Below are 18524 nucleotides of genomic sequence, written 5' to 3'. Positions count from 1 at the left end.
AATATTTAATTTTTAAAATTAAAATAATTTATGTTTCATTTTTACTATAACCATAGTCCATTGAAGTATAGACTTCGTCGTGTTATCGCGTTATAAGTATACTGACATACTATTTGTGAAACGGATTATAATTTTTAAAACGTTTTTAACCATTTTATTCTAAAAGTAATCTATTGTTTTACTCGATGAAAGTGTCAAGTGTTTCTAAAAAATTAATCTTGAACGTATTATGCTAAGATTAGAATAGTGCAAGACCAGTACCTATTTACATATTTTAAAATTTTTTTAAATTTACGTAATATATAGGTTACATATGGTACATGATTACAAACTTTCTATGAAAAAATAAATATTTTGTTTTTACATTTAATTTCCTTTTATGTATTACTAGCTGAATTACCCGTCGTTGCCGGGTTTATTAATAGTTGTTATCTGATAAAATTAAATATTGTCTAGTTAAATTTAATTTAAATAAGATTGTTTATTCAAATATGTCATATTATACTAATTGTTTATTAAGCTGATTTTTATCGTTCATATAATATTTGTCTATAAACTACATTAGCTGTAATTCCTGAATAATTGTTGAGCTGTTATGTTTCAATTTGATAAAAAATTTATAAATTTAAAAAATACATTGTTATGTCTTATGTAATGTAATTATCTTTCCGTTATCTATAAAGTATACTCGATGTACTCCTATATATATATATATATTTAATTTCCTTTAAAAATTCATAGATATTAATACACTATACTAATCGCTTTTATAATTTATCATACATTTTCTAGTAATTAGCCATTTATTTTATTTGATATTTAATTCATTAGCCATTAAAAAATAATATACAGTTTAAACAGTGGAATACAAAATACATATTCTTTATGGTCGACAAATGTTATTTATGTGTTTAATAATACATATTTATGACAATGTGTTATACAATTTAATAGAGTTTCTGTTTAGTATTGAATTAATTAAAGTTATATTTTTTGAATATTATAGCAACTACCTATGTTAAAGGGATTGTTGGGACTAGACTTGAGTATACATCACAGAAGAAGTAGGTATATACAACCAAACCCAGTACCATGACCCTGGTGAGAGGACAAGACTTAGGAATTTTATTCCTCACCATTGTCACATAAATCCCTTTATGTGTGTCTTAAATACTACCACAATTAATTTTAATGTATTATTAGTTAAAACATTAATAATTAAATTATAACTAGTAATAATACGTTAAAATGAATTGTGGTTAGTAATAATTTATTACTTATCCCATTCCTCCTCCATTGAAAATTCTTCGGCGCCCCACTGGCCTCTACCCAGGCATATTATATAATGTGTATCAAGTATAAATAATAAATAGGCAAATTCTTTATTAATACTTTATTCTATACAGACTGAATAAACTAGTGGTCAAAATACGCAATGTAAGAGGTAGTATCCATTGATATTTTTTACCTATTAAATAAATTCATAAAATCATGAACCATTTTTATAACCACTAGATAACCTTTTTTTTTTCAGTTTGAATCGAAAATTATCGCAAATTTAACACAATATATGTTATACATTACAGTCATTACACTGACTTATTCAATGACGAGGTACACTAGAAACCAAATATACCTACAGCAGAGTAACTTTCTTGTTTTTTTTTTTTTTTTGTTATTTAAAAAGTTATTTTAATAATAAATATCAATATTCAGCTGTATAACTACTGAACCACTTCAGTATTATTATCTACCTACATAATTAGTTTCTTATAAATTAAAAATTGATATTGAATTTGTTTTTATTTTTATTGTTTTTACTTATGATATCGATATGATTAATCTTTTTTTTATAAATAAACTATAACTATCCAACATTCAACAATAATTTTAAGTAATTATTATCAATAATAATTTAACTTATTATATAAACTTCAACGATTTTCAGTATAGAAAATTATTTTGGCACCTTTTTCACTAAGAGCCTTGAGCATATTTTAATGCCTTGATCTTTTATAAGGTAGATATATCGTATATATTTAATTTTAGAATATTATTTTAGGCTGTTCATTGAGAATCTTTTATTTGATTTAATTTACTAACAATCATTTTGTGCAAACAACGGTTGAATTGGTTTTCTCAAGTATAGTAAGATTATGAAATGCTACTTAAATCTAAGGTAATCGAAAATTAATCCAACGACTTTAAATTTATAACTTCTTGCATTACATGATTTAAAGTTATGTTTACCTTTTCATCATGAGGATACGATGCCTGTTATAAGTCCACAAATCATTGATAACTTTAAGACTGTCATACGCAATCATACAGGATTGTTATTGTATTAGATCTAACACATAATTTTTATACAAATATAACATAGTATATTATATAATATAGTTAATAGTTATCTATTATATATAGTTCATCAATACATGTGTTAAATAATTTGACGGTTTGTATTGCAGTTCGTATTGGAATGAGAAAAAAATTACTTTTACGCGATATTATTACTTGATTAAAACACGGAATTTATGACAACGTCAAAATATTTGAAGAAACCTAAATCTAAATTTCAAATAGTATGTATAGGTACGTATAATTGTAAATAAGAGATAAACAATTAAAAAACTAGGATGTTATTCTTTGAGAAAAATCGGTCCAACAACCTTAAATTCGTCACGATTGGATTATTATTATCATACTTGTTCAGTTACAACGCTCCAAATGATAATAGCATGTTATTAATCTTACGCCATAAACGTGTGTACCTTGGCTTCCTATATTATAAATTATAATAGTTGCCGTCAGTTGAGCGAATGTGTGGTTTTGACGACTTACGGTGACGACGATGTCGAACCAGTGATCTATAGCACTAACGTAATGTATCATTATATATTATTATAATTTACTTACACACAGTCAAAATTGACGTAATTACGTGCTTTTTATTCGCGGTTATTACTTGTACATAATATATTACATCATAATATTATTATATTTTACGTTACGCGAACGTAATTATCATTGTAACTATAAATATACATATTATAATATTTTTATATTATGCGTGTATTTTGGTGTAAACTGAAAGGGTCCGTTGCCACACATATTTCGCGTCGACCTTGGCGTTTAGGTTCATCGGTTTGTTGCGCGAGCGAATTTTTTTTCGCGCTGCCGTCTAAAAAGAAAAATTAATAATAATAAATATCTATGCACACAACGAAAACGTCTGTTGACCCGGTGTCAGCGATAGCGCAAACATCTGCAGACGAACAATATTATTAGTGCGAGTTTATTATTAATTATTATTATTATCATAGTGTCCATAGTGATCAACAATCGGTGGCGGCATACAGATACGCGACAGCGCGCAGAATCCAAAATATAATACAATCGCGCGTTACTATTACGCCGTGCCGTCGCCACCGCCGTCGACCACCGCTACCGTAGGGGCCGGACCGTCGTCGTCGTCGCCGCCGCCGTCGTCGTCGTCGTCGTCGTCGGCCGACGCGATCGGACAACGCGCCGTTATGCGGTTACGTTAGTTGTCGAAAAAAATCATATCGTTGTAATATACTACGTACGAGCGACGTGCAGACCAGTACCGCTCGCCGCTCGGCGTACTTGACAGCGCATGTCTGCAAGCGTGCTTGATGCTTTTAAAAGTTATTCGCATAGTTTGAGAGCTCGCGCGCTTTTTTCATTTAAATATAATATTATTATAATCGACTGCAATTGCTTTATATTACTATCGTATACTTAATAACGCGTTATAATTTAGTATTATATCACACGTCGTCGTTTACGTTGTCACTATCATCATCTTTTCGACAAGACACCTGCCACCTTTAACACCATACGGACGACACACGACGACGGACGTTGTACAATTTCGTTAGCCGGACTTCCCGCAGTCCACAGTTTTCATGGCTGATGTGGCCGATCCCGAGTACTGGGTGTTTGGATATGGATCGTTGTGCTGGAATCCGGGTTTTGAATTCAAGGATTCAATGGTCGGTTACGTGAAGGGTTTCTCCAGGAAGTTCTGGCAGGGCAACATTGCGCACCGAGGGACAAAGGATAAGGTAACGCTTTTATTATTATTACGGTTTTTAAGTTTACTATATAAATATTATCTATTTTAATATTTATCCGTTAATACGTGTAGTTTGCTTCGCATAATAAATGCATACTTATATGGTTATATATATAAACATAACCACAAGCGTGTAATAAGCACACGCTTGTGCGCATCCGCCCAAGTGAGTACATGGCTGATGCAATGTTTTCGTTTTATTTCCCGTCCGTTTTGAGAACCACTGTCTATCGCCAAGTGGTTCCGCTACCGCCGAGTGGTTGCTGCCTTATGGGGGAAACAATTATCACGACCCCGTGCAAGCCACGTGACGGTTTTTAGTGTTAACGCCACGTTTGAACGATTTTTCTTCTTTTACTGATGCTTATTGGAAGGGCCTCAATGTAAATTACTAAAAATCGACTACACAAGTCAAACCACTTGAAACTGTCCCTTTATTATAATCATACTAAAATGTGCGTAGTACCTACATGATTTACGGTTTGCGTACCTATACGGAAAATTGATGACAACGTTCGATTTTTTTCTCGTTTGCACTGCGTGTTGACTGTCATGTTTCTATAAAATTATGTCCATGAACGACCTCCTATTTTTTTTTTTTTTTTTTGCAGGAAATTGGAGTAGACAGTTATTCCCATGTCTAGTCTTAGTAATAATTGTTAATGTGTTTTGTTTAGTGGTAGGTATGGCTATAGAAAAACAAGGGCTTCTCAGATTAATAATTTCGCTATTTCGCAAAAACCAATACTGCTGAGATCATTTTTTTAACATTGTAATTATTAATATTATGTTAAGATGTTTTTTACTTTAGTTTTTTATATATTCACCAACAAGGAATGTATTCCCGCAAATCAAACTGGTTTTTCAGTAGGTAATTAATCCATAAGAAAATAAAAATTCTCCATAACATTCATCTAAACATGGACGAACAGTTTTCGTAGAAATCGATTTCATGTGCCTATTCATTAATTAATTCATATTACAATTGCATATTGTCAAGTTTGGTAGAAATTAAATTAAGCACTGTATTCGTTAACAGGATAATTTTATTTGGATTATTATATTTTCCCTACAATTATTAGTTTTTATTGAATTATCTATACGTACAGATGCATAGTGTCACCAAAATGCCTTTCACTTATACGTTATTTCTATTATAACTAATTGTGTCACAATCGATACAGAAATTTACTTTGTTAAAAATTAAGGTCACCCTTTTATGTAATGTTTTAGTGGCTTATAAAATTTCAAGAGCTGAGTTATACTTGTGAAAAAGTATGTTTTCTTAAGTTTTGTTTAGTTTATTTACTAAACTGGTTATTTAATATCTAGTTTAAATTTTTGTTCATTAGTAACTGAAGGCCCCGGGCCACGGAATTTTAGATAGACTAGTGTAGTTTTCTTTTAAAAATGACCTCGACGTATAACCCGAATGAAATCACTGAAATGTCTCAGACTCACATATTGTTTTGTTTATAGTTATATTTTAAAAATATATATTAGTTATCCATCAAAGCATTCATATTGTATTCATATTTTTTTTTTAAATTGTTTTATGTTAGCACAATTTGTAATATAGAGTAATATTGTTTCGATATTTATTTGATTAAACTATTGAATTGTCGTACGTTGTGATTCGTGATACATAAAAATTATACTATTTACACAATTTAGATTGTTAATAAACAATAACAATTCTATAAAATTCACAAAACATTAAAACTATTTATAAATATTAAAATCAATTGTACCTACAGTTATTGTAGATAAATTAACTATGAAAAATTAAACAACTAACAATATTTATTGCTTATTGTATATATTTGTATCAATAAAAACTATTCTTACGTCATTCACCGTATGCATATTATGTGTTTTGAATTTTTGCTACTATATTCACTTGTCAATATACAAACATTTTGTAAAATTGTTGTTGCATTTTCTGTTTATTTGTTATTTAATTAAGTAATAATAACGGTACATAATACAATTTTAAGAAATTCAACATGCAAAATAAAATGTATACATTAAATTCAATATTCAATACTTAATACCTAGTTCTATACTAAATAAATATAGGAAAATCATTTTTATCAAATGCAGTTGATGAAATGAAAATAAATATACTTATATATAGGCTATAGCCCCTAGACTTTGTTCTTATCAATTAAATCACCAAAAATGATTTAGTTAGTGATCTTAACTTATTGAAATTCATTATTTTTAAAAAATGTAAAGGTCAGTATTATTATAGTTAAATGAATATTGAACTTATATAGTTCCTAACGATGGTTTTTAATTTCCCAAAATGAATTGTTATTTTATATGGTGCCTTATTATATTTTATTTATTAATAATATTATAAATGACTTATCATTTATCAACAATCATGTTTATATAATATAAAAAGCCTATAAGATATTTTAATAATCTTGTTTTCCTTAAAAATTGAATTAAATCTAATATAATATTATCAAAAGCTAATATTATATATAGCGGTATGATAACAGTATTTAAAACATTGATATAATTTCATAATAATATTAAAACATTAACTCGAAAAAAAATGTAAATAATAATGTTTTTAATTAAATAATATATTAAAATGTGTCAGCATATGATATGCTATTACAAGTTTTAATAATTTAAATAGTTATCAATTTATGTATAAAATTCTTTTATAAAAAAAAAAAATGTCCTCGACAAACCTATGTGCTATATTGCTTGGATGGTATTATGTCAATTGCAACATTGCATGTGTCATTTTAAATTAAAAATTAACTTTACTTTATTAATGACAGTATGTGATACTGTATGTATAGTGTATATTTACTATATATTTATCCATATATTATGTGTACAACGTAATGTGGTAATATTTATGAATAACTTAATGTAAAATAAAGTAGTTAAATGATTTTTATTTCAAAGTATACGAAAGTAAAAACCTAGAGCAGATACTAGATTACAAGTTTTGATAAGGAAGGTAATATTATTTTTAAATTACATGAATAATAAGCTTGCAGATAAATTAGTGAGGATTAATTTATTGTTTTTTTTATGAAATATATATAAGTTTTATATTTGAAATAAACTTGAAAATAAAAATAAATATTTAATTCTATTGAATGACGTTAATTTTCAGGTGTTTAAATAAGAAAATTTATGGTCAATTTATTCAAGTACTCTATATCAATTTTTCTCATTAAATTCATATTATCTATGTAAATAATATACACAATATACATTATACGTATAAGCAAATATTAAATCATTAATTGCATACTACGCTTCGTGGGTCTGTTATTCATTGCTTATAATGTGACATTTATTTAATAATAGTTTTTTAAGGTGGACAATGGACTTATATGACCTAACATTATTTATTTTATGATTTAGACAAAAAGCAAGTGTTTTATCATTATTATAAGTTTATGGAATTTATTATTATTGATTGCAAAATAGTATCTTTAATCATTATAGTACCTAATCATAATTTATACTGAATTATATAGGGAATTGGAACGAGTTCAATACAATCATTGAAAAAATTGGTTAAGTCGCATTTTAAATCTTCAACAATTATTGTTGGCTAAATTTTTTCAATAAAATGTATTATTCAAAGTTAATTACTACTTGGAATGATTTTTTTATTCATCATATTTAAGATGTTATTGATCTTAATATCTGTAAACTTTTTCCAGTCCAAATACCTACGTATATAGTCAGATGACTAGTGAACCATTATAATAATTTGTATCAAATAAACAGTAATCAGAAAGTTAATAACCACCGTAATTAATAATAATAGGTTTTATGTGTATGAACAGTACAATACTTTACTTTAGTTTAATATTCATTATATCATAGTAAATTATATTATTACTTTAAAGTAATCATTATTTTTACATCGTCAGTTAGCATCGTCTGTTTAAAAATAAACATTCGTTTTAATTTTTAATTTTAATTTGTTAATTATTAACAGCTATTAGTTACAAATTATGTAATTTTATTCAGAGGATCGGTAAAATTAGCTTAGATTAAAATATTTATTAATATTACTTACATGAGTTTATTTTTGAAAAAAAAATGTATTTTGAGGTAAAGCTCCAATTATTATATATTATTAGTGATGATGATAATTATAATATAATTAGGTAATTAAAGTAGCATGAATATTTTATTAGTAGATAAAAATTATAAAAATGATTATTGATTATAAATTTTGAAACGTCGTGGAGAGGAGAAGTACAGCAAAATGAGATAAGCTGGATATTGCACAGGGCTTCTTCAAGATGGAAAGTGCATACTGCATATGTTAGCATGGATGATGCTGGATGAGTTAAAGGAACTGGAAAGTAAATTAGAAGGGAACAGATTATAGTAATAGTTGGCTGACTGAGCTGTAAATTAAAATGCGACTAGACTATTAGAGTGTTGATGAAGAAAGGCCCAAACAATTATACGAGTTATTATTATTTATTACTAAAAATCTCATTAACATAATAAATTTAGTGAATAGGTAATTATAATCTTATTCTAAGAATAATTTAATGTAGGCTCAACATTTCTATACTTGGTATATTATAAAATAGTTGAGTTGATACGACAGTCGAAATGTCGATTAACATGAGTAATGTGAAGGTGAAAGAAATATATTATACAAAAAGAAAACGAGGTCCAAGAGAATAAAATTGTATTCACTGTAGGAGTCTATTGTTTGAATTTTTTACAACTGGGAAAGTGTGAACTAGGAACACCACAATATGGTCTTCTTACTTAGACATACATCATATTATTATTATTATGAACATGGTTTAATCATAACTGTATCTAATACAAAGCCATTCAGCAAACACATGCCTTTACTCCACTCCCATCAGAAAGTATTGTTCACATATTTTATTATATGTATGCCTAATATTATTGTTGTTATTATTTATATAAATATAAACGAAAAGTAGTTGACTAACTATGTTTAATGTTATATTTTTCAGCCTGGACGTGTGGCCACATTAGTTGAAGACCCTCAGGTAACTAAAATTTAATATATATATTTTATATGCATCTTGATACCGAAACGAAACGTATTATTTTTCTTTTTACCGCATTCCGTTTAGTTAACAGAAAAAAATATGTCCTTCGTAGCTTATTGGTAGTGAATGAGAAATGCTGTGTGTTGTGTTGTATTTTGTTTATATATTCTATAGATAATAACATAGTATATCAAATGAACTATGCAGGAAACGATAATAAATAAATATGTAGTAATCAAGTACATTCAAACTAATGTCAAATTAATATACCTATTCTGTACGTAAGACACATGCATGTTTTAATGGATTTAAGTAAGACCATTTTATCAACAAAAGTAGGTGTACACATTTATTTATCACCAATTTCCTGTACGAGTACAAACCAAGAAGTTCATTTTATTTGCAATATTTAGCAATAAGTTCTAACTAATACTGTTAACATGTATACATGTTACAACTATAAACATGTTGAAAATACTTTTAATAATAAATTATTGAAGGTAATAAGGTTTTTAAATAATTAATATTCACAAATAATACAAATTTTTAACTAAAATTGATACATTTAAATAGGAAGTTATCTAGAATTTTCTATAATCGTTATTCATACATCATTTTTACAATTTATAATACTTAAATATCTATGGTGTTAAATTATTATTTAATTAATATTTCCATAAAACGAATAATTGTATATTTATTAATGAACGTCATTAAAATTAGAAATCATTAAAATAATTATATAGGTACTAATTTTGCTTGTTTTTATAATCTAATATTATGAAGACAATTAAAAATTAGAACAGATACTACAAATATTTTTTATATGTTACAAATTTTAAGTAAGGCACCTATATAAAGTAAATAAATTGTTTAAGTATTCAGAAAAATCATAAAAATGCTTATGATACGGTATTATAATTTTGTTTTTATGTAAGAACAAACAGATATTGTTAAGACTAATAAGAATATAACATTACTGCTCGTAATACAACAGTATCTAAGTATTAAAAATTAAAATTAATAATAGTATGTTCAAAAAAGAAAAATAATAAATGTGAATGATTTTTAGGTACGTCATCATGATTCAAAGTATAGGTTTACAATTTTTATAAGACGGTAGCGATTACCTACAAATCAAAACTCAGAGTCTGTTGTGACCTTGAGAGGGTTTTAAAAATAATAACAGACATTACATAAAATAAAAAGGTTCTAATCCCAATTCCAATATTACTATTTACTACTCCCGTTATTTCTAAATTAAAATCATATTTCATCAATCGATATGCCTATCTATTGTTTTTTTTTTTTTATTTCGAAAATGAAATTGATATTAATAAGAGACTGCAAGGGTAGTTTTTTATGTTATACCTACATTTCTCTTCTCATTGAAATAGTTCTACGTTTTCTTATATATATATTACTAAGGCATCAAATTATAGGTTATTTATAAGGACTATGACTCGATTGGACATTTTTTTATTAAGGACCAATAGCATTATTGGCAATATTCAATCTATAATAATTGTAATTATAATATTCAATATTATAAACATTTGTAAAATTACATTTAATTCTATTATATTTTACTAGATTAGAATAATTGGTCTTATTTTCAACTAATTTATTTTAATTGTAATTTTTATAATAATAATTATAGATTGTTATAGATTATAATATTATGAGCTATACAACTAAGCACGTGTTTTTAATTAAATTAAAAATATTAGTTTACTAAATTATTCACAAGGTCTTGACTTTTATCAATAATATTATGTGCAATAATGATTAAGTTTATGTATTTTTTAACCTAAAACTTCATCATACTAATCTTTTATGTACAAATCGCATAATACAACAACTTTGCACAAATGTTTACTAGCTACTAATAGCCTGTTGCAAAAATATATGCATTATATAATCCAAATTTAATGCCGTGTAAATGAAAAAAACACTATACACTATCCTATATAATGCAACGATTAAGTGATTTTCTTTTTATGATTTTATAAATTATCTTTAAACAGTTAAACGATTCAACGATTGTGTTTTATTAATTTATTATGTATTACGCAGTCGTTGAATGCAGCAATTACCTAGTATGAACTTAACGAGTAATCACTGATCTCATCAATACATTTTGACTTTGTGTGTTTGATAAAATCTATACTCAGTTCTATATGTGGTGTACAAACTACCAACTCGAGTGTAAAGGTTAATATTTCGTTGAAAATTAAAAAATCACTTAACAAGCTGTTTATAGTTTATGTTAACCGACCGAACTAAAATGTTATTATTTATTGCCCACCTTTCTTCTTGATCCCCTAGCCATCGTCGACTACTTTACTTTTTAACTATCATATCACATTATATAGATATATATAATATAATGTATATAAACTTGCTCATAAACACGATCCATCCATCGATATTTTCAACGAACCAGTCTGTTCTTCTAAGGATTTCCAATGTTTCCATTCAAGTACCTCTTGAATTACATTCTTCTAAATACACACAGACATGAGTCTGTTTAAAAAAAAAATCTACATGAAATACGTGTCATGGTTATTTTAACGTACTCTCGGTAGTTACCTACTGCATCCGTCGAAAATAATTGCGTTTTTCTTGATTATTCAACTAAGAGTTTTGTTTGTGCGGAGCGCTTATAATATATATATACACCATAATGTTTATTTTATATGATACAATAAATTCATATATATCCTGGTATTGCACTCCCCCCCCCCCCAGTGCCTGCACTCATAGCTATACAACACTGTTAGATGTAACAAGTGACCTACGTGACAACATGTACATATATACCTACATAAAAAAAACACTTCTGTTTATTGTATAAAATTCAAAATTAATTATATATTTAATAATAATATATATATATTTTTTACTATATAAATATTGGTATGGTTGGTTTTGGCGGAAAATTGAATAATTATTTTTTGTTTCGATGCAAACGAATATAAGGCCCTAATCTAGTCATATTTACCGATAAAATATATTATTATACTAATAGTATACTTACCTATTATAAGTATTATACTTATATATTCTAGCTATAACGAGTGTGTTTGGTATCGTTGCAGGGTTTCGTATGGGGCAAGGCGTTCCTGTTGCCGGACGAGACTGCGTTCAGGTACTTGGAGATGCGGGAGGTGTACCTGGGCGGTTACGAGGTGCACAAAGTAGACGTGCAGTCGGACGACACGGACGATTGCTGTGGGCGGACCGTGAACGCGACCGTTTATGTGGCCACGCCGGACAACGGCCAGTGGCTGGGCGAAGCGCCAGTCGACGAGCTGGCCACTCAGGTGGCCACGTGTGCGGGCCCGGCTGGCCACAATGCTGAGTACGTGATTCTGTTGGCGCGGTGGGAGCGGCAGAATGCGCCCGTGCACCGCGTCGACGTGGAGCTCAGCAAGCTCGAGCTGCTCGTGCTGGAACGGTTACAGTCCATCGGCGTGCGGCCCGACGACGTGCTTACCACCAACAACATGCGGTCGTTCTCGTCCATGGTGCCCGAAAAGAAGTTAAGGTGTTTGAACATCTGACCCACATTATACGTTATACATATAATATGTCATTAATATAGGTATGTGAGTGCACGTTACTTCGTTACCGTCGTAAACCCAAATGTAATATTTTTATATTATGAGTGACGTTATTAAATTGTTATAAGTTTTATAACACAAATGCCCGAATATCTAACTACCTATATATTTTGATATTAAACACCTCCGGATGACATTTACACGACTCGATAAAAATTAAAATGTGTGATGATATTTTGACTTTCCAGTTTTCGTCTACATGACGCGAATTTAGTAATAATTCTACTATAGACGTATATTAAATATATTATAAGAACAAAAATATAATACGTGCCTACTATCGGAGAGACGAGTATCTCTGTGTATACCTAATATCGTTGACGTTAAAATCGACACGTACTTGTATATGTATGTATAATACTCTGAATCTGTGCGATATGATTTATTTATTTTGTAGTTATATTGTGTGCCACAGTGCCACACTCTAAAGAAATAAGTAAAAAATTTTAACTTTGACTTTGACACAGGGTGATGAATAATATTATAATACCTAAATTTCTAAATTATTTTATTTCGCTGATGTTTAATATAATAATTATTATTAATATTTATTAAGTTATACCATTACTATTACTATTATTATTATTACTATAATTATTATTATTATCTTCATCATTATTCATTATCGTGATTACCGTTATCGTCGTACGATGGATTGATTTCTGCACGAATTATTGCACTCGTCTACAATATTTTTATTTTTATACTCACATGACGATAACCGTGATCGGTGTATTGTTATTATTTTTATAAAATTATGAAAGATATCCAAAACATAATGTACCTACCACTTAAATATGTATTTATAATATATTAATGTATAAGTGTATGTGATGTTATTTTATATATCGACGTGTTTAAACGTCTCTCAATTGAAAGCTTCCATATACATGTATATTAAAATGTGTACATCATAATATATTAATATATAATACCTACGCTGTGGATTGGGTATATTTTAGATTTCACGTGTGTATAAAACCTAAATATTTTTATTATATTATATAATATAATAAAATATAGGAACTCAAGTACACTTTTTGTACCACTAAGTCGAACGCATTATATTATAATATATCTTGTATAAAATATATACCAAACCATTAAAATATAATATACTAGTTGGTAAAATAGTATACATAATATTATACATAAATATATATATTTTTTTATATCTAGTTTATATTATCTATATACCGCGGAGGTATATTTATTTTGTATTATTAATGCAATTATTTTATATAATTTATATACTTGTATAACTTTATGTAAATAAATAAATGCGTAGTTTGTATATAACAAATGCGCGTGTCTGTGAATTACGTATGTGTGTTTATTGAAAAATTAAAGTGGTCATGCATAGTAGTTATTTGCCAAATTAAGGTATTGCGCACGTCGTATACATAGTTTTGACTATTTAAAAATGTGTCGGGTGAACACTATATTTAATTGAGCGTGGAACTCTTCCAAAATAGTATTTTCGTGAATAAATAGCACATAATGTGCGCATTTATAATTTATTTTCAAGTTATATTTGTCTTCTATTGTGATAACAAAGAATATATTTTTTTAGTAGACACACTAGGTATATAACGTACATATATTTGCAGTCTCAGTCATACTTCCTTTTGTTTTTATCGCATAAGATATTTATTTGATATTTTTTTTCAAAAAGGAATTCATGATTTAATGAGTAAAAATTAAACTATAAAGAAAAAATCAGTTTTTAAAATTATAATTGTTATCGTATTTTATAAAGATAAAATGCAAATTATAAATACCTCGAGTACCTATCTGTACATAAAATAACCTGTTTAATAAAATGTTTCGTTCCTTTTATTCTGTAATATAAATGGTAGTGTAAAATGATAAATTATTTAAAACTTTAATTTACCATACTTTATTCTATTTAGGACTCAAAATATCCAAAACAGGTCAGTATTTTAGTAGATCATCTGTGATATCTATACTGATTTTTTCTTTAAACAATAAATTAGTGCTTGGTTTTTAAAATATTATAATTGTAGAATATAAAAAAATACTTGTGACAGTAAGCATAATGCTAATAGGTATAATACATATATAAAAATAATATTAGAGCACTAGAGTTTAGAGGTATAGAGTAGTACGAAAACAAAAGGCAAAAATAACTAAAGATAAAAAAAATCACCATTAGTGACGGTCGATGACACCTGTTGGCTTGTTATTATTAGTTATTACTTATTATTATATGAACTTAATACCTATTCAATTAATAAAATTAATTTAAAATAATATATATTAATATAATGTAGCTGAAGTTGTTATAGCGTTATACTATTGTAATATAATTATCTGTGTAATGGATGTATTCAAACAGATAGTAAATTATTAATAAAATATGTCGATTCTTTTACCTATGTATAATGTTCTCGGTGTCTTAAAAAAAAATCATTAGTTTTCAATAAATTGACTAGCAAAAAGGCGAAATACTTGGACTTGCAAAAAAAAAATTGAAAATTTCTGAACACGCCTCTATAAATTTAGTTCCTTTTTGATATAAACTAAGTATGTGTGATTTTAAAATATGATAATAGGTTATAACTTTTAATTTACAAAGTTTATTATACACATTTCTCTAGTTTGGAATCTATTTATTATAATATAAGACTTTCAATGTGTTGATACGCCAACAATTTATTTCGTCTTCTTATAATCTACTAATAACTAATTATTTTTCAGTTGAAATTTGTTTTAATCAACATTATACTAATTTGAATATATAAACATAATAGATAGTTATGATTTTCAAATAAATTTTCATTCGTAATTTATTGTTAAATAACATACGAAGAATTAAATATAATCCTTATCACAATACTAATATTATATTACTATAATAATAATAATAATGCACTTTTAACTAATAAAATAATAGTTTTATCTTTGTTGATAATTCATTTTGATAGCGTCAAATAATCATCATATAAACACTCTGCAATTCAACAGTAAAAATTACATATTTTTGTAGTAATATACCTCATTGTTTATAGCGACGTAGGTATTATATTATGTTTAATGCTTAAATATTATATATTACGACATAGAATCCAAGATCGTATTGGATTCAAATCTCTAATTAGGTAGTTCGAGAATATAGTTTCATTAATAAAATGGATGAACTGCAACATCTAGAACTGCAATCGGTAAGTTCATGAAAATGTCATATAATTTATTTACATAATTTAAATATAATAAAAACAAAATAGATGTAAAATTATAAAATAATTAACTATCATTAACCATTAATAATATTTAATATATTAATTCTAAATGGCGTCGTTTAAATTTTAAACCAAGTATCATAAATTTTAGTCACTTATGTCATTACACTCATTAGTCTTTAATCATAGACGTGAATTGTGTACATTTTTAGAGGCTTACAAAAAATGTAAAATTAAATAATCACATTATTTATTACAATTTCTACCGGTAAAAATGTAAATTAACTCCAGTCACATCCCGCTTGGACTTATAGATACAGGATAAGAGTATTATTAGTTATTATTATTATTACCACATAACCAGTCATTTGGTATTCAAACAATATTATTTTAAGTACATTGTGTATTATATACATTTTAGTGAAACAGGTAACCGGAAATGGCAGATACTGGTTAATTAGGAACAGTTGTCAATACCCAATAATAATATGACAATTGACAATGTTAATATAAAGCAGGTGGCGTAGGTATATACCATAATATATTATGAGGATAAATAAAGACACCATCTGTACTTCTTTTTATTGTGGGTGTACTAAGTAAGTATCATTAATAAAAATATTTTTAAGGTTTTTGTTATACCTCGTTTCTTCTTATAATACTATATACGCACCGAATATTATATTGTAACGAATTTCATAATAATATCTAATACAAGAAACCTGTTATTTTTTTATCATTCAATTCGTATTTTGGAATTTGTATGTCATCGGCCAACGATTTGTTATCGAAATAAATATTTTAATTCAAATATTGTACATCCATCTCTCAATAATGTATTATTATTACGCATTACGCAAGCATACTCGTTTACATTTTTTTATTTAATAATAAATTAATTCAAATTCTAATAATTTGGAAATTTCAAGTATACCATATTTTCAAAATTTTATATTCCATTTTGTGAGTACCTGTGGTTAATTTCTTTTTTATTAAAGAGTCCGAACCTTTTTTACTGTAAATAAATTATTATAAACGAATATTTATATATATACTTTTATCTAACTACTTTCTAAGTAAACTATATAATGTTTTTATAGAAAAACCTGAAAAGTGGTTTTATAAAAGTATAAAATTTATGTGATATTTAGTAGATCTAGTATTTATTGAACAAATGTTTACAAGTTATAAAAATATTGGATTTATCCATCATTGCAATCCTCCCCCATCCCCCAAGCCCAACTCCCATCTCCAACCCTTTTATCATTGACTATAATATATTTTGTACTAATAATTACTAACGTATATATTCAGTGATATTATCGTAAACATATTATCCTTAGTACACAAAGTACTCAAAAATTTCTAAAAAATATTAATTTATAGATTTACTAATAGATGTATTGACGAATCAGTTGGAATCACTTTGTATTGTACTGTATGTCTGTATAATTATTTAACATTTAATACTTATCATCACCAAAACGATTTTGAAAATATTTTTTTTACATTATTTTAATTTTTTTTTTTTGTAAGATATTGACTTTAAAATTTAATAGTCATTACAAAACAGGATTTTAAGAACAAATTTTTATTTTTGAATAAAAACATTTAAATTTCAATACATAAATACCGTATTCAATTTAATATTTCTAAGTGAAATAATTTTTTGAGAATTTATATAGGTACATAAAAATCTTATTTCAAATGAATTTAGTGACATAGACGATAAAATTAGGTAGGATTTGTAAGCACGGAGTTAAGTCCCTCAAGGATGATGCTTTTTAGTACTCCTAGAATGTTTATTTATTATTATTTATTAATAAATGTATAACATTTAAATAAACATATAAGAATTTACATTTATATGTACAAATTAGTGATGTAAAATTCAGTAATTTACTATTCAAGAAACTAAGGAGAAGTTTCTGAAAATCTAAAAGTTAAACTTTATTTTTGAATAAAGCATACTTTTTTAACTAAGGCGTGAAAATCAGAAATGTTCATATTTCTTAACATTAAAAATATACTATACATATTTTATTATTTTAAATATTTTATTTACAATCTTAACTAAATAATACGTACAGAGGTAATGATAATATTTAAAATATATGCGATATACTATAGTTTATACAAAATAATAAAAAACTTTTCTTGGAAATAGGGATCCAAAATTCCAGGGGATCAGATTATATTTGAATTATATAATTTTCTAAAATGAAAGTTTCTAAATTAAAATGTATTACTTGTATTACTAGTGCAGATAAAACGTATTTGGTGGTAACGTTTAGATAGTAAGTTGAAGGTTGAAACCTGCCTGATGTTCATAATTGGTTTTTGTCAATTCGCCTCACACATATAGTATAATTAATTAATAATGGCTTGTGAGTATTTAACGTTGTGATGAACCGAATAGAATGATACAATAAGGTCATTCCCCCAAAATGATGGTCCATTGCTACGTAGAAATCCTGCTCATTGAAACTTTTTCAAAAATCTTGTGTTATAAGAACATTGAATTATGTTAAAAATTATTTTCAAAAGCTTTAAAAGATTT

The 18524-nt window shown here is 26.8% G+C and overlaps 2 protein-coding genes across 3 annotated transcripts in view; both read left to right on the top strand.

Annotated features, from left to right (window-relative positions):
• Nucleotides 1-3426: 3426 nt before the first annotated feature.
• On the top strand, nucleotides 3427-14080 carry LOC107161352 (putative glutathione-specific gamma-glutamylcyclotransferase 2). Its single transcript, XM_015507725.2, has 3 exons — nucleotides 3427-4088; nucleotides 9097-9132; nucleotides 12237-14080. Exons 1-3 carry the CDS (start codon nucleotides 3930-3932, stop codon nucleotides 12699-12701), a joined length of 660 nt encoding a protein of 219 aa, XP_015363211.1. The 5' UTR covers nucleotides 3427-3929; the 3' UTR covers nucleotides 12702-14080.
• A 1696-nt stretch (nucleotides 14081-15776) lies between these two features.
• LOC107172062 (uncharacterized) overlaps nucleotides 15777-18524 on the top strand; it is a 49044-nt gene continuing 46296 nt past the window's right edge. Inside the window, exon 1 of one of the 2 annotated variants that reach the window (XM_089225535.1) lies at nucleotides 15777-15946. In XM_089225535.1, the coding sequence (XP_089081661.1) occupies nucleotides 15914-15946 (33 nt within the window). In that variant the 5' untranslated portion in view covers nucleotides 15777-15913. The remainder of the gene's footprint in view (nucleotides 15947-18524) is intronic. The other variant, XM_089225529.1, reaches the window with a different exon arrangement.

The sequence above is a fragment of the Diuraphis noxia genome, unplaced genomic scaffold (genome assembly GCF_037042655.1).
Source record: "Diuraphis noxia isolate RWA-SAM2 unplaced genomic scaffold, SU_Dnox_SAM2 contig0004, whole genome shotgun sequence".
Taxonomy (NCBI): domain Eukaryota; kingdom Metazoa; phylum Arthropoda; class Insecta; order Hemiptera; family Aphididae; genus Diuraphis; species Diuraphis noxia.
The sequence above is the reverse complement of the archived record's forward strand: the minus strand, read 5'-3'. Positions and strand labels throughout refer to the sequence as shown.